The sequence below is a fragment of the Epinephelus lanceolatus genome, chromosome 21 (assembly GCF_041903045.1).
Source record: "Epinephelus lanceolatus isolate andai-2023 chromosome 21, ASM4190304v1, whole genome shotgun sequence".
Lineage (NCBI taxonomy): Eukaryota > Metazoa > Chordata > Actinopteri > Perciformes > Serranidae > Epinephelus > Epinephelus lanceolatus.
Window position 1 is genome coordinate 3,714,291 of NC_135754.1, and position 21,766 is coordinate 3,736,056.

Consider the following 21,766-nt stretch of genomic DNA (forward strand, 5'->3'; position numbering starts at 1 on the left):
GGAAACCTGCCTGTGAGGTTTTGGTGACGTGTGCGCACTGTCTGCCGGTCAGCCAAACTTCGGCTTACACTGGCTGCGCTCCGCCTGCACTGACAGTAGACCTGGTTTCAGCTGGCGAGCTTTTAGCGAACCTTTGGCGAAGCCTTTTGGCACGAAACTGTCACTGCGCCAAGCTGGATCTGTCGACACCTCCCTCTGCTGCGCCGCCACACCCATCTCAGCGCACCTTGGTCTGCCAAACTACCAAACTGAGCGCGCCTCGGGTTGTGCTGCTCGAAACTAGCTCTGCGCAGGGTTCGCCACCCTGCGCCGCGCCGGGAAACTAGAGCCCTTTATGAATTCATCTGGAACATTTGTAATTTTGCCAGTTAATGGGCTATAATCATATGTATTGAGTTTATTATTTGTTGTGCCGAATAGTGATGGGAATTCCAGCTCTTTTTAGAGAGCCAGTTCTTTTGGCCCGGCTCACTAATAAGAGGCAGCCCTTTCGGCTCCCAAGTGGCTCCCCAGATGTTTTGTTGCTTAAATTAATTTATTACCAACAATAATGTAAAATTGTGTGTAAAATGAATTACTAATGTAAAAAAACATACATTATATCAAATGTTTATTATTTACATGGCTTTACTTATATATTCTACAGAGTGCTACAAAAAATAAAGTACAAAAACAAACTTTTAACTATTTTCAATTGAACTTTTAACTATTTTAAACTATTTACAGTGAAACAACATAGAAAAGCTTACAGAATCACACAAAAAAAACCACACCATGATCTTTTCCTAACCCTAACCAAGTGGTTTTTGTGCCTAAACCTAACCAGACTTTAACCACAGGGCATCATAATGATTTCGGAACGGACTTCGGAACAATGGGTTTAATATGGTCGGAACAATGGGCTGTCGGACCAGTGGGCAGTTCCCCGGTTTTATGAGCTGTTTTTGGAGATTTGAAGTTTAAAAATGGTCAAACAGTGTGCATGGGGTACATGCAACTCCGACAAAATGTATCCTGAGAGGCTGGGCGACGAGGTGTGTTTTTTTACACTTTAAACCACATCTCAACCGAGAAAGTGTCTCCTTTGGATAAAGTTGTGTGGTAACGTTAGACCACAACATCAACTCAACGTGAATAACATTAACAATGATGTCTACATCTGTTCTAAGGTAAGTCAACATTGTGTTTGAGGCAACATATTGTCACTTTGCTGGAAAGAAATATAAAGTTATCTTTAACATCTCTAGCTAACGTTAGCTAAAGTTAGCCTAACATTAGCTAGCCTATTTTGTTCTAGTTTTGTTTTTTGTGATCGTACATCATTGTTAGCTGTTGTCCAAAGGGCTCTAGTTAAGCTTATGTTAACTTCTGGAGCTTAGCTTCATTAATTTATCTGTAATAATCGCAGAAATAACAAAGGTTGGCAAATGTTATGCTGAATGATTCAGTGTAAATACTGTAGCACCAAACTAACGGAGAGACACTCTTCGTAAAGATGGTAAAAAGGCCATTATCCTTTTCTCATATTCTGAGCCAAAAACCTTAACTTCAGTGGCACTTTAACTTGTTGTCTTTGATGGCAACAGCAACGAGATGCAATTCACAAGCGTACACTGTGACCTGTAAATTTTTGCTTGTAATTTAAGCTTTTCATCGACCTTCTCAACAATAAAATTATGAATATATCCCTCCAATGCGTAGTTTAGGCCCTTTTGGTTACTTCTTAATGACATCCGATCATTATGTCCCCAAAAATAATCAGTTGGCTCCTGCGAAATGCCGTGTACTGTCACACCTGCCATAGTGCCAGTCACTGAATGTTGATAGTTTGTCCGAGTGAGTGGAAGGGGGCGTGGCTTAGCCATAGGTCAATTGCACTGATGGATGAGCAGTTCTCATGTGCCTGTGCAGGTTGTTTGTGGAGCCTGCTCAATATAGAGCTTAGATCAGGCCCAAAAAATCCAGCCCGACCCTACCAGAGCCCGTGCATGTCCTGTCCTAACCCAGCCCGGCCCATGCCTTTAACTGTAATTATGAGCCTGAGATTGGTTTAAACCCGACATTTTTTTAAGGATAGAAACGTGGACATTGAAGGCTGACTCAAGTCTTTCTTTTCAATGGCAAGCCTTCGTCATGTGCCTCTTAAATGTTGAGGTCCCCGTCTTTTTGCTGTCGTATACTAGCATCGTGCTGCACTTGGTACACTCGATGAAGCCGACACACAAGTTGTCGGTGTCGACAACGGTAAGTGGCGCCATTAACCCTATGGGCCCTAGGCGTTTTTGGGGTATTTTTACTGCCTTTACGTTTAAGCTCATATCACAGTCATTATAAAGGCTACATACACATGCTATATCTTGTTTTGTTTTTTTCAGGACAATCTGGGCTAACCAGATTTGCCATCATTTCATGTCCTTCTATGTGCCTGTATTTTATATTAATTTTTATATCAATGAAAAAAACAAATCTGTGTTACTAAATTCTTACATTTTTACATGTATCTCAGCATAGCAAGTTGAAAGTTGACATATTCTACCATATATGAAGAGGGGAGACTCTCTGGAATCTGGCAATATAAGAACCATGATGGTGGGACATTCTGTCACTTCACAGTCCTCCAAAACGGGCAGACATGATTGCCAGTATTTTTTCATTATTGCAAGAAATTCCACTGACTCATTCACAAGTCAAAAATGTGTTTTATCTGAAAGAAACATGCAATATTTACATCTAAGATAATAGAAAAATAGTCAACCACGTGCAATGATGTCCTCCAAGATAATATTTGACACTTTGTTTGCAGTAAACAAAGTTTGTTGCTGTTTTTCAGTTTCAGTTATATACTGGGGGGACATTTTGGGCATTGGGGGGGGCATGTCCCCCTCAATGTATATGGTGACTACGGCCCTGTCATGCATGCATAATTAGGCTACAGTTGTCTGTGTGCGCAAAGGTGAAGTACGCTGGTCTTGTCATACAAAGTTTGACAAGTGTCAACTGGACAATATGGAGATGTTTGCATCTTGAAAGCCGGACTACAAATGTGGATAGACAGGGAGAAACACACGCGAGCCTAAGACATGGTAAGATACGATATTCCTCACTATATGAAGTGACTGATAACAAGATCTGTATAATGGATTGTAAACATGCTTCTGGATATTCTCATTCATCCAGGTCATAGTTATCTCAAGGCAACTGAATCGAACGCAACTGGACTTGGTTTTGTCTTAGAAGACGTTTCACCTCTTATCCAAGAGGCTTCATCAGTTCATGCTTGTCTGACTAGGCTGGAACTAGTCTGACAAACTGGTGTGGAAGCACCCAGGTATTTAACCTCTGGGGAGGCCAATGATGTCATCATGATGACATCATTGGCCTTACATGAACTGATGAAGCCTCTTGGATAAGAGGTGAAACGTCTTCTAAGACAAAACCAAGTCCAGTTGCGTTCGATTCAATTGCCTTGAGATAATGGATTGTAAAGAAATTTGTCAGGTTTTTATTTTGTAGACAATCAATCTGTATTTATAGCGTGATGGGATGACAGCACAATGATGTGTGTAGTATCACTGGAAAGCTCTAGTCCTGCACTTTCATGTGATATGTGTGGCATTTCTGTGCGAGCCTGCATTCGCGAGTAATACATCTAAGAGTAATGTGTGTGCAATGCCGTATGAAAGCTCTGTTATACATCATTTTAGTGAAAATGTATCCTTTTTTTTTCGCTGTGAAAACACTGGACTACCGACAAGTGCGGGTCCATGTCATTGGTCCGACAGCCCATTGGTCTGAACGGCTCCCGGCGGGCGTATTTCTACCTTGATGCTGTGTCGCGACCGGCTCTGGGTCAGCTGGGAAAGGCTTGAGGCGAAGCAGGCTCACAGCTTATGTGTTTGTCACTTTCTTTTTCATTTTAACGCACACCATGATCTTTTCCTAACCCTAACCAAGTGGTTTTTGTGCCTAAACCTAACCCTACTAATTTTATCCAGATTAAACACCATGCAATATAAACCTATACACCAGGGGGCGCTGTTCGCAATATATGGGAAAATGGAATTCATCCACTAACTCATCTATTTCGTTCTTTTTTTTTTTTCTTGGCTCTCAGGCATCCCTATTTTAGCCAATTTCGATTACTTCGACATAAAACTCCACAGTCCTTTCTGCTCTTTCAATTGCAACTGTGAGTTGTGCCATTTTCTCAAAGACTTTTTTAAAACTGTCATTTTGGGACTGCGAAATGGTTCATCTCATGTGTCATCTTCCTCTGACACTGCCCACTACATTTACTCACTGATTTTGTAGCTTGATCTCAGTAAAACATCAAAATTCCAAATTCTACAATTTCAATTTTTCCTACCTCCTAAAGACACGAGAGTGGTATCATTGGAAAGGGCACCCCTGAAAACCCCCCTCTAGGACTTGGTTGCAAGTCTCTAGCACCTTCACAAAGCCCGCATTACAACTTCCACAATTCACCTCCAGACATAAAGTTCCATCCTGGAATGTGGAATGTATGGGGACCACCTTGGACTTCACACAATTTGTGCAGCAGTACACTCCAAATGGCCTGAAACGTGCTCCTAACCACTTTCTGGAGAAACATTTTTCGGGAGGTCACATGACACATTGGCAAATTTCTCAATTCCAAATTTCCACTTACGCACAACAATCTCCTGCAAATTTTTCATTTCCAAATTCACACTTACACACAACAATCTTCTACAGACATGGCAGTGGTATTATTGGAAAGGGCACCCCTGAAAACCCCCCTCTAGGACTTGGTTGCAAGTCTCTAGCACCTTCACAAAGCCCGCTTTACAACTTCCACAATTCACCTCCAGACATAAAGTTCCATCCTGGAATGTGAAATGTATGGGGACAATTTCATCTTTGGAATGGTAAATCCCAAAATCGGAATGGCCAGTTCCAACATTGGAATGGCCTTGCAGACGTCTGAATGATCAGTTCCAATGTCTGAATAACAAATTTCAACAACAATATGGACAATTCCAACGTCGGAATTGCAAATTTGAGCCACAGAATGGCGAATTCAGAAGTTTGGATGGGCATACCAACATCCAAATGGAAAAGTCTAAGATCAAAATGGTCAAATCCAACGCCGGAATGGTAATTCCAACATCCGTATGGACAGTTCAATTGTCTGAATGTACAATTATGACATCAGAAATGACCCATTCCAGCAACGGAATGGCCACTTCCATTACATGTGCCTAGAATGATGCAGCCACCTGTTCTTGATGCAGCACTCCACAGGCTTCCATTGGCCTTGTAATGAGCCACCTACCTTCTTCTTTCTTTGAAATATCAGCCTTTGAAATTCTTCCAGATTTGCATCTATGACCATCCCCATAGATGAGAATTTGGAAGCATTTTCCAGCTTCATAACTCATCAGTATGTGTACCTCGATTGACACAGAAACCTGTATTTGATGCAGCAATCTCCAAGCTTCCATTTCTGATTGGAATCAGCCTGCTACCTCCCACTGTCTTTGAAATATCAGCCTTTGAAATACTTCCAGATTTGCATCTATGAGCATCCCCATAGATGAGAATTTGGAAGCACTTTCCAGCTTCATAACTCATCATTACGTGTACCTAGACGGACACAGAAACCTGTGGTTGATGCAGCAATCTCCAAGCTTCCATTTCTGATTGGAATCTGTCTGCTACCTCCCACTGTCTTTCAAATATCAGCCTTTGAAATTCTTCCAGATTTGCATCTATGACCATCCCCATACATGAGAATTTGGAAGCACTTCCCAGCTTCATAACTCATCATTACGTCTACCTAGAGTGATGCAGCCACCTGCTTTTGATGCAGCAATCTCCAAGCTTCCATTTCTGATTGGAATCAGCCCGCTACCTCCCACTGTCTGACTAGTTCCATTACGTGTGTCTAGAGTGATGCAACCACCTGTTCTTGATGCAGCACTCCACAGGCTTCCACTGTTCTTGAAATTAGCCTGCTACCTCCCACTGTCTTTGAAATACCAGCCTGTGAAATTCTTCCAGATTTGCATCTATGAGCATCCCCATAGATGAGAATTTGGAAGCACTTCCCAGCTTCATAACTCATCATTACGTCTACCTAGAGTGATGCAGCCACCTGCTTTTGATGCAGCAATCTCCAAGCTTCCATTTCTGATTGGAATCTGTCTGCTACCTCCCACTGTCTTTCAAATATCAGCCTTTGAAATTCTTCCAGATTTGCATCTATGACCATCCCCATACATGAGAATTTGGAACCACTTCCCAGCTTCATAACTCATCATTACGTCTACCTAGACTGATGCAGCCACCTGCTTTTGATGCAGCAATCTCCAAGCTTCCATTACTGATTGGAAACAGCCTGCTACCTCCCACTGTCTTTGAAATATCAGCCTTTGAAATTCTTCCAGATTTGCATCTATGACCATCCCCATAGATGAGAATTTGGAAGCACTTTCCAGCTTCATAACTCATCATTACATGTACCTAGACTGACACAGAAACCTGTGTTTGATGCAACAATCTCCAAGCTTCCATTTCCGATTGCAATCAGCCTGCTACCTCCCACTGTCTTTGAAATATCAGCCTTTGAAATTCTTCCAGATTTGCATCTATGACCATCCCCATAGATGAGAATTTGGAAGCACTTTCCAGCTTCATAACTCATCAGTACGTGTACCTTGATGGACACAGAAACCTGTATTTGATGCAGCAATCTCCAAGCTTCCATTTCTGATTGGAATCAGCCTGCTACCTCCCACTGTCTTTGAAATATCAGCCTTTGAAATACTTCCAGATTTGCATCTATGAGCATCCCCATAGATGAGAATTTGGAAGCACTTTCCAACTTCATAACTCATCATTACATGTACCTAGACTGACACAGAAACCTGTGACTGATGCAGCAATCTCCAAGCTTCCATTTCTGATTGGAATCAGCCTGCTACCTCCCACTGTCTTTCAAATATCAGCCTTTGAAATTCTTTCAGATTTGCATCTATGAGCACCCCCATACATGAGAATTTGGAAGCACTTCCCAGCTTCATAACTCATCATTACGTCTACCGAGAGTGATGCAGCCACCTGCTTTTGATGCAGCAATCTCCAAGCTTCCATTTCTGATTGGAATCAGCCCGGTATCTCCCACTGTCTTTGAAATATCAGCCTGTGAAATACTTCCAGATTTGCATGTATGAGCACCCCCATAGATGAGAATTTGGAAGCATTTCCTGGCTTCATAACTCATCATTACATCTACCTAGACTGACACAGAAACCTGTGTTTGATGCAGCAATCTCCAAGCTTCCATTTCTGATTGGAATCAGTCTGCTACCTCCCACTGTCTTTGAAATATCAGCCTGTGAAATACTTCCAGATTTGCATGTATGAGCACCCCCCTTCATGAGAATTTGGAAGCAATTCCCGACTTCATAACTCATCATTACATCTACCTAGAGTGATGCAGCCACCTGCTTTTGATGCAGCAATCTCCAAGCTTCCATTTCTGATTGGAATCAGCCTGCTACCTCCCACTGTCTTTGAAATATCAGCCTGTGAAATACTTCCAGATTTGCATGTATGAGCACCCCCATAGATGAGAATTTGGAAGCATTTCCCGGCTTCATAACTCATCATTACATGTACCTAGACTGACACAGAAACCTGTGTTTGATGCAGCAATCTCCAAGCTTCCATTTCTGATTGGAATCAGTCTGCTACCTCCCACTGTCTTTGAAATATCAGCCTGTGAAATACTTCCAGATTTGCATGTATGAGCACCCCCCTTCATGAGAATTTGGAAGCAATTCCCAACTTCATAACTCATCATTACATCTACCTAGAGTGATGCAGCCACCTGCTTTTGATGCAGCAATCTCCAAGCTTCCATTTCTGATTGGAATCAGCCTGCTACCTCCCACTGTCTTTGAAATATCAGCCTGTGAAATACTTCCAGATTTGCATGTATGAGCACCCCCATAGATGAGAATTTGGAAGCATTTCCCGGCTTCATAACTCATCATTACATGTACCTAGACTGACACAGAAACCTGTGTTTGATGCAGCAATCTCCAAGCTTCCATTTCTGATTGGAATCAGCCTGCTACCTCCCACTGTCTTTGAAATATCAGCCTGTGAAATACTTCCAGATTTGCATGTATGAGCATCCCCATAGATGAGAATTTGGAAGCATTTCCCGGCTTCATAACTCATCATTACATGTACCTAGACTGACACAGAAACCTGTGTTTGATGCAGCAATCTCCAAGCTTCCATTTCTGATTGGAATCAGTCTGCTACCTCCCACTGTCTTTGAAATATCAGCCTGTGAAATACTTCCAGATTTGCATGTATGAGCACCCCCCTTCATGAGAATTTGGAAGCAATTCCCAACTTCATAACTCATCATTACATCTACCTAGAGTGATGCAGCCACCTGCTTTTGATGCAGCAATCTCCAAGCTTCCATTTCTGATTGGAATCAGCCTGCTACCTCCCACTGTCTTTGAAATATCAGCCTTTGAAATTCTTCCAGATTTGCATCTATGACCATCCCCATAGATGAGAATTTGGAAGCACTTTCCAGCTTCATAACTCATCATTACATGTACCTAGACTGACACAGAAACCTGTGTTTGATGCAACAATCTCCAAGCTTCCATTTCTGATTGGAATCAGCCTGCTACCTCCCACTGTCTTTGAAATATCAGCCTGTGAAATACTTCCAGATTTGCATGTATGAGCACCCCCATAGATGAGAATTTGGAAGCATTTCCCGGCTTCATAACTCATCATTACATGTACCTAGACTGACACAGAAACCTGTGTTTGATGCAGCAATCTCCAAGCTTCCATTTCTTATTGGAATCAGTCTGCTACCACCCACTGTCTTTGAAATATCAGCCTTTGAAATTCTTCCAGATTTGCATCTACAAGCACCCCCATAGATGAGAATTTGGAAGCACTTTCTGGCTTCATAACTCATCATAATATGTACCTAGACTGACACACAACTTGTCTTTGATGCAGCAGCCCTTCCCTGGGAACATGTTTCTCTGAGAGTGCTCTAGGATTTCTATATGGCTATTCAATGGTCTTGAAAGTTTAACAAAATTCTTTGTACATTTTCTTGAATTTTTACCAAAACTAAAAGCAGGAGGAGGAGATAAACATGCAAAACACTGTTAGAAACATTTATTTCCTTGGACAAGAAAAAAAGAAAAACTGAGGACAACCAAAATTGCAGAGTCCTCCTATAAAACAACATGATCATTAACAAGATGAACAAAACAATGTAAAGTGCCCTGAAATGTGCCCTTCCAGTGGACAAAACATTTTAAAAAAAAAAGGCCCTGAAGGGTGCATTTTCATTGAAAAAAAAACACAAAAAGTGCCTTCAAACATGCCCTTCCAGTGGACAAAACGTAAAATAAAGTGCCTTGAAGGGTGCCTGATAAACAGAAATAATGACTCTAACTCACCATGCGGTCAGTGCTGCTTCGGAACTTCCTACTTCCTTCAACGAGCCCTGCTGGATACAGCTGGTGCTCTTTTTAGTTTTCTCACCCCTGCAACTCAAAATTCCTGACTCCGGAATTTGGTTTCTGAGTGCCCTCAAGGGTGAGCTTCCATTTAACAAAACATAAAAAGTGTCCTTAAGGTTGCCCTTCCATTGGACAAAATGTAATGTAACACAGGCAGCAGATACAAACACAGAACTTGTTGCTCAAAACATTTCTTTTTGACACAATTACTTCTGAGTGGATTCCATTGTCACATACACATCCTCCTCCTCCTTTTCTTTTTGCTTCCACTGCGCCTTGATCTTGACTTCCTGATTTACAGAAAAGAAAACATGAATGTAATTGAACAGTTTTCAGAGTTGCTCCATTAGTGCAAGTACATCTACTGGCTTCCACATTCACATCTACTGACTTCCACATTCACATTACGCACCTTCCTTGCACATGGGGCAAACCCAGAAGGCACAGCCTGGTGAAAAGCCTTTTTGGGCAGCCATTTGTGGGGAGGCAGTTGGTCTTCTAAGATCTCATTTCCTGAATTCTCCACCTTCCTTCTTTTATAGAAGAAAACGATGATGGCTGTGATGATGATGAAGACCGTGGCCCCCATGACTGCTGCGGTAATTGTAACGCCTGGTGACGTCTTCAACCTGAGGTCTACCTGACACGACTTCATGCCCACAAGGTTTTGAGCTGTACAGACCAAGGTCCCTGGGGCAACTTCTTTGGTGATTGTTAAAGACAGGTCACCTTGTGTGGAATCCACAGTGGAATCAAAGGGGAGGCTCTTGTCTGTGCCATACATGGACCATCTGTACAAGATGGGGGGGCTGCCTTGTGTGCCCCTACATCTCAACAGCACCCTGCGATCCAACTCAACCACACCCTCCACATAACAATCAGGTTTAGTTGGCTTCTTCATTACATCCAGGTGAATGATGCTGCTCCTGATTCCGGGAAGTGTTCTGACCTTGCACTCGTAGGTGTTTGTGTCTGTCATTTTCAAGTCAGTGATCCTTATTGAAGCATTGCCACTTGCGGGATTAGGAGACACAAACTTAACTCTATGCCCGAATGGATCATAGTTGTCATAGATGTGATTTCCAGCATACCAGACGACGACTATTTCATCTTGAGAGCTATCTGCAGGCCTGATGCTCCATTGGATATGGATAACTCCCAAGTCCTCAGGAGCAAGTTTGAAGAGACAGGTGAGTGTCACACTTTCTCCTACTGCTGCATATGTTGGTGACACTGAGCTTGAGAATATAATCAATCCACAAGATGGTTGTGGAGTGAAAAGCAAAAATAAGGCCATAATGCAGTAGCGCCAGAGCCTGAACCTGGAGATGTGGGGTCTTTGACGACACTTTTTGAACACAGATGTTGTGAGGATGGTCATCTGCAAGTAAGACATGGGCCAAAAGTCAAATTTGGAGAAGAAAAACACTAAGTTAAAATTTGGAAATTTTAGGAGGACTATTTTAGATGAAAATATGGAACATAATCCCATCATGACCCAGATTCCCATCTATTGCATTAGCGCTTTAGCATGTTAGCTAGCAACACGAAAAACCCATTTTAAAAAGTAAGATTTCAACTAAAAACTTTTAAATAATCATGTCAAATTGTGCCTAAAGTCTTTATAAGACACTACAAATGAGTTATAACTGTTCAGATGGGCTCAAGACTGTTGAAAAAGGCGTTTTTAAGAGCCCCACTTACCTTGTTGATACAGCAATCATGGAGATCAAATCAATATGGCTGACACTGACCTCTGTGTCATGCTAAAGGATCATGGGAGCTGCCCCCATTCAACAGATTAAAATCTGGAAATATGGAACATAATCCCATCATGATCCAGATTCCCATCTATTGCACTAGCACTTTAGTATTTTAGATAGCAATACGAAAAAGCCATTTTAAAAAGTAAGATTTTAACTAAACCTTTTAAAAACTCATGTCAAATTGTGCCCACCTAGGTAAAAAAGTAGTATACTTTAGTGTATTAGAAATATATTTTTAAAATACAAAAGCTATTACAAGTATACTTTATGTTCCAAAATTGCAGAGTATGAGCATGTATGAGCATCCCCATACATGAGAATTTGGAAGCAATTCCCGACTTCATAACTCATCACTACATCTACCTAGAGTGATGCAGCCACCTGCTTTTGATGCAGCAATCTCCAAGCTTCCATTTCTGATTGGAATCAGCCCGCTACCTCCCACTGTCTTTGAAATATCAGCCTGTGAAATACTTCCAGATTTGCATCTATGAGCACCCCCATAGATGAGAATTTGGAAGCACTTTCCAGCTTCATAACTCATCATTACATGTACCTAGACTGACACAGAAACCGGTGTTTGATGCAGCAATCTCCAAGCTTCCATTTCTGATTGGAATCAGTCTGCTACCTCCCACTGTCTTTGAAATATCAGCCTTTGAAATTCTTCCAGATTTGCATCTACAAGCACCCCCATAGATGAGAATTTGGAAGCACTTTCTGGCTTCATAACTCATCATAATATGTACCTAGACTGACACACAACCTGTCTTTGATGCAGCAACCCTTCCCTGGGAACATGTTTCTCTGAGAGTGCTCTAGGATTTCTATATGGCTGTTCAGTGGTCTTGAAAGTTTAACAAAATTCTTTGTACATTTTCTTGAATTTTATCAAAACTCAAAGCAGGAAGCGGAGACAAATATGCAAAACACTATTAGAAACATTTATTTCTTTTGACATGACTAAAAAAAAAAAAAAAACACTGAGGACGACCAAAATTGCAGAGCCCTCAACATGAACAAAACAATGTGCCCTGAAATGTGCCCTTCCAGTGGACAAAACATTTAAAAAAGGCCCTAAAGGGTGCATTTTCATTGATCAAAACAGAAAAAGTGCCCTCAAACATGCCCTTCCAGTGGACAAAACATTTTTTAAAAAGGCCCCAAAGGGTGCATTTTCATTGATCAAAACAGAAAAAGTGCCATCAAACGTGCCCTTCTAGTGAACAAAACATACAATAGAGTGCCTTGAAGGGTGCCTGATAAACAAATGTAATGACCCTAACTCACCATGCGATCACTTTTTCCATGCTGGTGCCCTGCCCTGCTGGATACAGCTGGTGCTCTTTTTTGTTTTCTCGCCCCTGCAACTCACAATTCCTCACTCCAGAATTGGGTTGGTGGCATGTTTTCAGTAAGCGTTTCATCCACATACTCACGTATCATCTGACTTTGGGGCTCAGGAGCACAGACTTCCTTCTCCCCGGCTGGGGTTGCTGGCACGTTCTCAGGGGGCGTTTCATCCACACACTCAAGTGTCATCTGATTTTGGGGCTCAGGAAGACAGACGTCATTCTCCCCGGCTGGGGTTGCTGGCACGTTCTCAGCGGGCGTTTCATCCACACACTCAAGTGTCATCTCATTTTGGGGCTCAGGAACACAGACATCATTCTCCCCGGCAGGGGTTTCTGTCAGCAGCCCTGCTGGGGTTTCCTTCATGCATTCAGCTGTCTCCTGTGTGAGGATGAGGGGCGCTGGTGCACCCCTTGGAGCCTGCTCAACAGGGGGTGCTTGCACACTGTCCGGCTCAGCGAGAGGTGCTTGCTCAAAACCTTCCCTCTGTCTGATAATGGGGTTGGTGGCGGTCATTTTCCCTAAAAAATAGTCTGCAATGGGTTGCTTCAATTTGTCAACAATCACCGAGCACTTTGAAGGTGAGTGAATGTAGATGTCCACATGATTCTTTGCGACTTTCGATTTCTTGGATATAGGTGGGAAATCCAACCTCCTTCTGGTCTCCTGATTTTGACATGATGGGAGCTCATCCTCTGACAAAGAGAAAACTTCAAAACTGACTTTCACTCCATGTCCCTGTGGAGAACTCTCACGTTTTTGACGCCTGCTCTTCAACTCCTCATCAGACAGTGAAGAGCTTGACTCTGGTCGATCATCATACACAGGTTCCTCACCACTTGAGCTTGTCTCTGATGTATCAGTTAAGATGAGTTCATCGTCATCACTTTTGTCATCTGGAGGGGGGCTGGCAGCAGCACTCTGCAAGGCTTTCATTCGCAACTTTCTGGTTTCATACCCCATCACTTTGTCTGGCAGAGTGACATAAAATCGCTCTGCTGTGCTGGGGTCATGGCACATGTTTTGCCACCTGCTTCCTCTCCTTTTCAGAGAGGTATTTGTTGGCCTGGAAACCCAAACAAAGAAATTTTTATAAAATTGTGATATGAAAACAGTCCTTTTAGAAAATGTGTCTCAACAGTGTTGATCAACGCTCTCAATAAACTTATGACATCCACTCAACAGTCTCTAAAATGCGTGTACACTAAATTTGTTACTTCTACCTACATGCAACCATCAACATAATCTCACTTCAAATTCTAGCCCCCACGTTGAGGATTCAAACTTCCAAATTCAAATCCAATGCCACTGATCTCCAACTTCCAAATTGTAATCTATAGACAAATTCCAACTTCCAAATTCTAATCTATGGATGAATTACAACTTCCAAATTCTAAAAACTATGGCCAGATTCCAACTTATATTAAGTTCTTACTTGAGTAGAGACGCTGCTCCAGATCATGTTGAAGCTGACAGTCCCCTGCATTCTAGCATCCACCCAAGCCAGATGGAGGAAGTTTAGCGGCTTCTGAATCTGCTTGCCAAGCACTGTATGGAACACATACTTGCTGGCCTGGCCTGGCTTACAGCACTTGCCATTGGTCAGGCATTCAAGCCACGTAAACTCCTCATTGTTGAGGGAAAATGCAGCTTGGCCAAATGACCTCACGGTTTTGTGGTCATCCACCTTAGGATATAAAATCAAGAAAATGAAATTATTTCTGTGGATAGGTGGACTTTAAATGAGTGAAACAAATCTCCAGTGACTGGTGTTTGTAGCTTATATGACTATGAAATGCTGACTTCAACAAAGACACTAATCTTAATTTAACCAGTGAAAAGTTCATTACTTGGACCCACCACACCTAAATAAATACTAACCAGAACATGGAACTTCTTGCCATGATCCCACGTCTCAAAGTTCATCACATGTTCCTTGGTCATGTTAGTGAGTACAATGGATCTGTGTCCAGTGAGCATGGACAGGTAGCCCATTATGTAGCCAATGAGCTTGGAATGCTCATTCTGCTGACTTCCATTGCCGGCTAAGCTTTCTACAAAACATGCAAAGATATACACAGAAAGATACAGTTAAGAATGCAACCTACTGAAGAAGAAAGAGTACAACGTAAATAATGACGTCTACTTACCAAACAGTTTAGGAATTTTTTTCCTGGCAGTAATCATGAATTTCTTTTCTTCGACTGCACCAAGCTGATTGTCTGTAAAAACAGTGTGACATGCATGTATTTAGATGACAATATATATATATATATATATATATATATATATACATATATGAGACATACAATTTGATTTCAATAAAGCCAAGAATACCGGACTGAAAAAAACTGAAAACATTTACCTGTCTTATGGCGTAGGACTTTCTGCCGGTGGACGACCATTTTTTTCTGGACATCAGCCATGATTCTCTTAATTTCATACTGAAGTGTCGCGAAGTCTTTCTTCTTGAGCTTACTAGCCTTCTCGAATGAGTTCTCGGTGTGTCTGAGGAACATGACCACATTGGTCAACATGTTTTTGACTGTCGTGGGTGCATAGCCCTTCTGAAACAGGTGCGCTGGCCAACTGTGGAAAAAGTTAAGGAGTTAGAAGTGGCTAAATCTGACTTCCAGTTCCACCACATTCCATGGTCCAACTTCTCAATTCTCATCTATTTCTATATCACCGTAGATTAAAATTTGGAATTCATAGAAAAAAAATATGTGTGTATTTGTAAGTATTTGGTGCCTGGTTAACTCTAAAAATTGTCTTTTTTTAGGTCAAGAAAAATCTGAGATGAAAAACTACTTACACACGTAACTTGTCTACTTGGATTAGGAACCTTAGGTCTTGGGAGACGGCCTTGGAAGGCAGGCCAGCGGCCATGTAGAGGCAAAAGCGAAGACCGTGGCTGGATGACTGCCGTGCATTTTCTACGTCCTTCTTTCCTTTCCGTGACCCCAGGCGAAACTTTCTAAAGTCTTGAAGAATCTTTTCTGCAGTAAAATAAAAACAGTTAATAACTAATTAATTAGTTGGACAACCCCAAAACAACAAAGGTGAAAAGGGAAAGAATGAACTAACTGTAAATCTCTCTGTCTCCCCCAAATTGTAACTGGAAAGGAAAGGAAAACTTACCAAATAAATGATCGCCCATCCTCCCCTTGTTGGCATGTTCCCATTTTTGAGCCGACAGAGGTGGTTTACAAGGTATACGGGTGGGTGTCTGGTGCTGTGCTGTCATCAAAAAATCCACTTTTTGTTCCAGCTGCTGCAACCTGGAAAAAAACTGCTGGCAGGTGCACTTGCATGCCTTTGACAAAGGGGTGGAAGCAAGTGGCTGACTGGCATTAGGGTGAGTGGAGGAGGAGTTGTGGGACCCAGGAACAGGGGTGGAAGCAAGTGGCTGACTGACATTAGGGTCAGTGGAGGAGGAGTTGTGGGACCCAGGAACAGGGGTGGAAGGAAGTGGCTGACTGGCATTAGGGTCAGTGGAGGAGGAGTTGTGGGACCCATAAACAGGGGTGGAAGGAAGTGGCTGACTGGCATTAGGGTCACTGCAGAGGAGTTGTGGGACCCATAAACAGGGGTGGAAGGAAGTGGCTTACTGGCATTAGGGTCAGTGGAGGAGGACACATTTTGATCACTTCTCACATGACTTCCGCCAGGCATGAGGGTGGAACATCTGTGGCTGGAAACGACTCCAGTGGGAGGATGAGCATTGGGGGGTGAAATGTTGTGCTTTGAAATATCCAGGTCCATGTCTGTGTCTTCGTCCTGGGATCCCTCTTGCTCCTGCCTATGTTCCTTATCAACGGAATCCTCAGACGGTTCCAAATCAATAGGCAGACAATCATCCTCTGTAATGAAATTTATTTGATTTAAATTGGAAATTAAAACCCTGTCGTTCCAAATTTCTGTATATGTCATAACATTTTTGGTTGCTACACAAAAGCCATACAAAAAACTACACAATAGAAAGCTCAAATTTAATTTGTGTATAGTTGGATAGAAAATTTAATGGGATATGATAATGAAAGCCTTCTTTTCAGTCCCCTTGATACCAGGGAATCACAAATAATATTAACACAACTTAAGAGTACCGTATTCATCGGTAATCCCCATGTCCAACGTTGATACCATGGGCTTATCGGGCTGGGACCTCCGCAGTTCACCGAGCTCTTTCACGATCGCTGCTCTCTTGGCCTGCTTCATGATAGGTTCTCATTCCTATTAACATAAAAAAATAATCTACTATTAGACAAACTTAAGAGGGACAAAACATTGCATTTACAACAGATCTTAAATGAGTTTTTACGTCAAATTAAAACAAAATGATTGTACTTACCTCTGCTGATATAATTGTATGTGTATCTTGTAAGTGCTTATCGAGGCGGGCAAGCTTTTTCTTCCCACATAAGTCGCAGTCCAAGCTGTGAAGTTCTGTGGTAGGAAATGAAAAATAAATGAGTCCAGGAAATCCAAGCTGATAACATAACAGGGTATCTATGCATAAATATGAGAAACACATTTTATTTAATCTTACCGTCCATTCCCATATTTCACAAGAAGCTTGAACTCCTCTTTATTCGGAATGGTGTGGGACACTGTAAGATGTTGCTTTAAGTTGCTGTAGCTGGCAAAACACAATCCGCATACTTTTCTGCTCTGCAGATAATTAAAAATAATACACCAAATTAAGACTCTGCCTCCTCAGCAAACTATCACAAAGTACACTCTCTGTTATTTTCTACTTACCATCTTGCCAAAGAGGACATTCAGAACACTGAAACCTGTGCATTTAGAGGGGTTTAAGAAGGACATGTGGTCACAATGTTATTGTCAAAAACTGGAAAACTGAGCATATTCAAACAATAAATAACCCATCCCTCTGTTACCCTCAGCTGTGTATATCTCTGTAACTCCTTGCTGCCCCTTTGGGGCTCTGGACACTCTTCTTTCTGACTGTGCTGTCAGAGCTTCTCTAGAACTCTGCTTGCTCCTTCTTCTTACAACCTCATTTCCTTTCCCGTCTTCAGAAGTCTGCTCCTGCACTTTGTGTTGATATCAGTGGACTGTCTCCAGCTTTCTTTGATCTATCTGTGACACTCTGACAAACTTCTAAGAGGGATGAAGCTCTCCTTGGCTCGTCCTTCACTGGCTTGGCAGCTGGATTTTCAGCCATGTCCATGGAGCAGAATTCAGTGCTGTTGCACTTGTTGCTTTGAATTTGTGTAATTGCTTTCTCAGTCTTCTCGTTTGTTTCTGTGTTACAGGTTTTGTCCATTTCGACAGGGTGAGACACAGGTTCTGTGTCGGCTGTGTTAGTGGGTTTTGTTTGATGTGTGAGCGCAGTGAGAGCTGCACTTCTTGGTCTCGAAGAGGTCCTCTTGTGCACTGTCCATCTTTCCACCTCTTTAATCAACTTGTCATCTCTCCCTCAGTCGGTATTTTGGAGCCACAGGGTCCCTTGTTTCTTCACAATGAGACTGCTTCCCTCTTTGTTTAAAGCGACCCTTTCCATTCCTCTCACAGGTGCAGCACTCACACATTTAATTTCCCTCCCCAAAAAAGTTGGCACCATAGTAACATGTGATCTCCTCGCCAGGTGAGATGGGTCTAATGACTTCAACATAAGCAAAGAACCTGCAAGCGACGTACTTGCCATTTGGATTGCAGTCATGGTTAACAAAACTTGCAGGCAAAAGCCAGAGCTGATCACAGCGTTTGCGTAAGGAATACATCACGCTGAAGTCATTGACTCCAGCCTGCAGCACAGCACTATCAGCGGGACTAAACTCTGCTATGCAGCCCAGCAGGACCTCAGCACACTGTCCTGGAAACCAGTGCCTTGTTGAGGTTATCTTTGCTCCATTGGTCTCAGAAGAGTATCTGTCAGTGGACTCTGTCTTGACACCACTGTCCAACAGGAAGGCCCTGAAGTAGCAATACACATGTTGCCTCAGTAGTTCCTGATGACGGCTTCCCAGAGAATTAAAATAGTCACCAGCCAGTTTGCCCACTATCATCAGCAGTGCATCAAATGTTGCGCTGAAATCATGTGTATGCTGAAAGCTCAGCAGGGTCTCTTTGAGAATACCACAACACTGTATCTCTGGTGAAGGAGTGATGTTCATTTTATGGGTCCTGAAACCCAGCAGAGGGTCCAGCACCAAACCCGTGGCCAGGTCATCAATCTCACACAGCTCCATAACACTCATTTTGGTCCCTCCATCCATTGCCTCAAACCATCAGCATGTTGAGAGTCTTTTGGAGTCAGTGAAAAGTATCGTCCGATCGACGGTTTATAACAACCTGTTCACTTTTGCTCACTTTTCTCTGTCTTCCCGTGAAGCCCAGCTGTTTAAATAAACATCACTTCTGGAATTTGTTGGGCTGCTATTGACTGCAAATTCCAGGCTGCATTGAGTGGCTAAGGCAAAAATGTATAAGATACAATGACAAATTAGCTTTAAAATGTATGTATTATGTAGCTAGATAGCTAACTAACTTCATGTTCCAAATTTCAATCTCTATATTAAGTAACAGTTTGAAATTTGGAAATATTCCGCATTTACATCTATATGATCACATTTTCATGTGCTGCCCAAAATGCAATAAAACATGTTTTTTAAAAGTTCAAAAGTGCATAAAAACACTGATAAACATGATATTGTGATGTTAGACGGTGAAATAAGGCAAACACAAACAATTTTCAACACATTTTGTACAAGAAAAATCAATAAACAACAGACCTAATGCTTACCATGCAGTCAATGCTGCTGCTGATCTTCCTACTTCCTGTTGACACAGGAAGTCCAACTTTTAATCTATGTGCATGCATTATACAATATATTGAAATGTGGAAGTACAATATGGATATGTGGAATATACAATATTAAACTTAGAATATATGTTTTTTCTACTCCAACAATTAATCTATTTACAGCAATATGAAATGTGGAAATTATGTTTTTATGCCACAACTTTATGACTATGAAATAATTAGTATCCCCCAACCCCCACTCTCAATCACTGTTTCTAATCAATTTACGTGCAGATGTTTAAACCCAGGCCACGTCGCCTGCAACAGAAAAACAAGCCGTTTTCATTTTAACATGATTCCAAGAGGCTATCCAAAAAATTCAACAGTTTCTGAAGGCAGAGAACCTCTGCTTTACATCCATATATGGGTTGTTAGGGTTGTGGTCTATAACCCAAGATACGACGCAGTCAGTCTTGGGAGGGTTACGTTAAAAATATATTCTGATACAAATACGAATTCCCTGTTAAAAAATGTAATCAGTAACCTAATCCGAGTATCACAATATTAAAGTAATGTTTATGAATTGCCTGTCCAGCTATTTCTTCATTTGTTAAGTGCAAAAGCATGTTTAGATTAAAAGTGGTAATTAAGCACATTTAAATTCATTTTGCTAAGTAACGTTATGTTATTCACATTTGACACTCCAACTGACACTCCAGACATCATTCTGGTCACCAGCATCACTTCTTGCTGTCCCGAAAATATTTTTCACACACAACATTCAATGCAGGGAGTGAGGAGAAATTTCTCTGAGACCTTTCCAACGGTGCTTGTCCCACATCCCTGGCTGCTTCCCTTAAAAAGATATTGCACTTAACCTGGTGAAAAATCCCAACATTTGGCGCCCCCTAGCTCTGGACAGGAAGGGGCTGGAGCTGTGGTTCGAAGACGCCCCGGATCAGCTCATCAGGCCCTTTCCGTCGATGCCTTGCTTGCGGCTCTACGACCAAGTCTGCCTGAGTTGGCTTCTTTCATTTGATTAAGCAGAAAGGCCTGAAAGGCTCTCCATCCAAGAAGGACTCGCTGCAGAAAAACTCAATCCGGGGTGGAAAAATAGACTTCCAGCTAGGGGTCCGATCTTCACATATGTTATAGAGCTCTTTGAGAGCTTCCAGGAACAGCCGGCCCCACGTCCCTAGCCACTTGCGTTTTCGAGTTACGGCCTCCCAAAGTTCAGGGGTCAGCAGGTCACCCCACGCAGTCTTTTTTGGGCCTATTTGGCCATACAACGAGATGGAGACTTGGAACCACTTCTGGCTGAAACCTGCCATCCCGCTGATACAGGGTGTAATTTTTGGTACCCCTGAGCCCACGGGAAGGACCCCAAAAGGGGCCCAAAACTCAGTTTGGGCCCCACTTTTACGTAGATTAAATTTTGGAAGCCATTCATTAGATGAAAATATGGAAGTAAGATTTACCTCCCCATCACCTGAAGTACTTGAGGTAGGAGGACACCGAGGGCACTTTTGCACTCACGCCATGGAGGGCTTTCTGGCGCATCACTTCCCGTGCCTCTACCCCCTTTCGTTTCAGAGTTGGCTCCAGATCAGAGCCACATAGATGGCCCTGACATATGACATAGAGCTCTCTGAGACCTTTCCAACGGTGCTTGTCCCACATCCCTGGCTGCTTCCCTTAAAAAGATATTGCACTTAACCTGGTGAAAAATCCCAACATTTGGCGCCCCCTAGCTCTGGACAGGAAGGGGCTGGAGCTGTGGTTCGAAGAAGCCCCGGATCAGCGCATCGGGCCCTTTCCGTCGATGCCTTGCTTGTGGCTCTACGACCGAGTCTGCCCGAGTTGGCTTTTTTCATTTGATTAAGCAGAAAAGCCTGAAAGGCTTTCTGTCCAAGAAGGACTCGCTGCAGAAAAACTCAATCTGGGGTGGAAAAATAGACTTCCAGCTAGGGGTCCGATCTTCACATATGTTATAGAGCTCTTTGAGAGCTTCCGGGAACAGCCAGCCCCACATCCCTAGCTGCTTGCGTTTCCGAGTTACAGCCTCCCAAAGTTCAGGGGTCAACAGGTCATCCCACGCAGTCTTTTTGGGGCCTGTTTGGCTATACAACGAGATGGAGACTTGGAACCACTTCTGGCTGAAACCTGCCATCCCACTGATACAGGGTGTAATTTTTGGTACCCCTGAGCCCAAAGGAAGTCAAAAAACACTTATTTAAAACATCTGGTGAAAATTGGACTTTTTACATTAAAACAGATGAAGAGTTGGATTTAGGGAATCCAGCATTAAAATTTGGAAT

The 21,766-nt window shown here is 42.5% G+C and overlaps 2 protein-coding genes across 2 annotated transcripts; both read right to left on the reverse strand.

Moving 5' to 3' along the window:
• Nucleotides 1-13,688: 13,688 nt before the first annotated feature.
• Nucleotides 13,689-15,839, reverse strand: LOC144459464 (uncharacterized). The gene is made up of 7 exons (XM_078163652.1): nucleotides 15,821-15,839; nucleotides 15,495-15,678; nucleotides 15,045-15,268; nucleotides 14,830-14,901; nucleotides 14,561-14,733; nucleotides 14,115-14,366; nucleotides 13,689-13,745 (listed from the first exon to the last, which is right to left on the reverse strand). The coding sequence occupies exons 1-7, from the start codon at nucleotides 15,837-15,839 to the stop codon at nucleotides 13,689-13,691; spliced, it is 981 nt and encodes a 326-aa protein (XP_078019778.1).
• Nucleotides 15,840-18,111: 2,272 nt separating this feature from the next.
• LOC144459465 (histone-lysine N-methyltransferase KMT5C-like) lies at nucleotides 18,112-18,921 on the reverse strand. The gene is given in 1 exon segment (XM_078163653.1): nucleotides 18,112-18,921. A coding segment is annotated over 1 exon segment (810 nt).
• Between the last annotated feature and the right edge of the window lie 2,845 nt (nucleotides 18,922-21,766).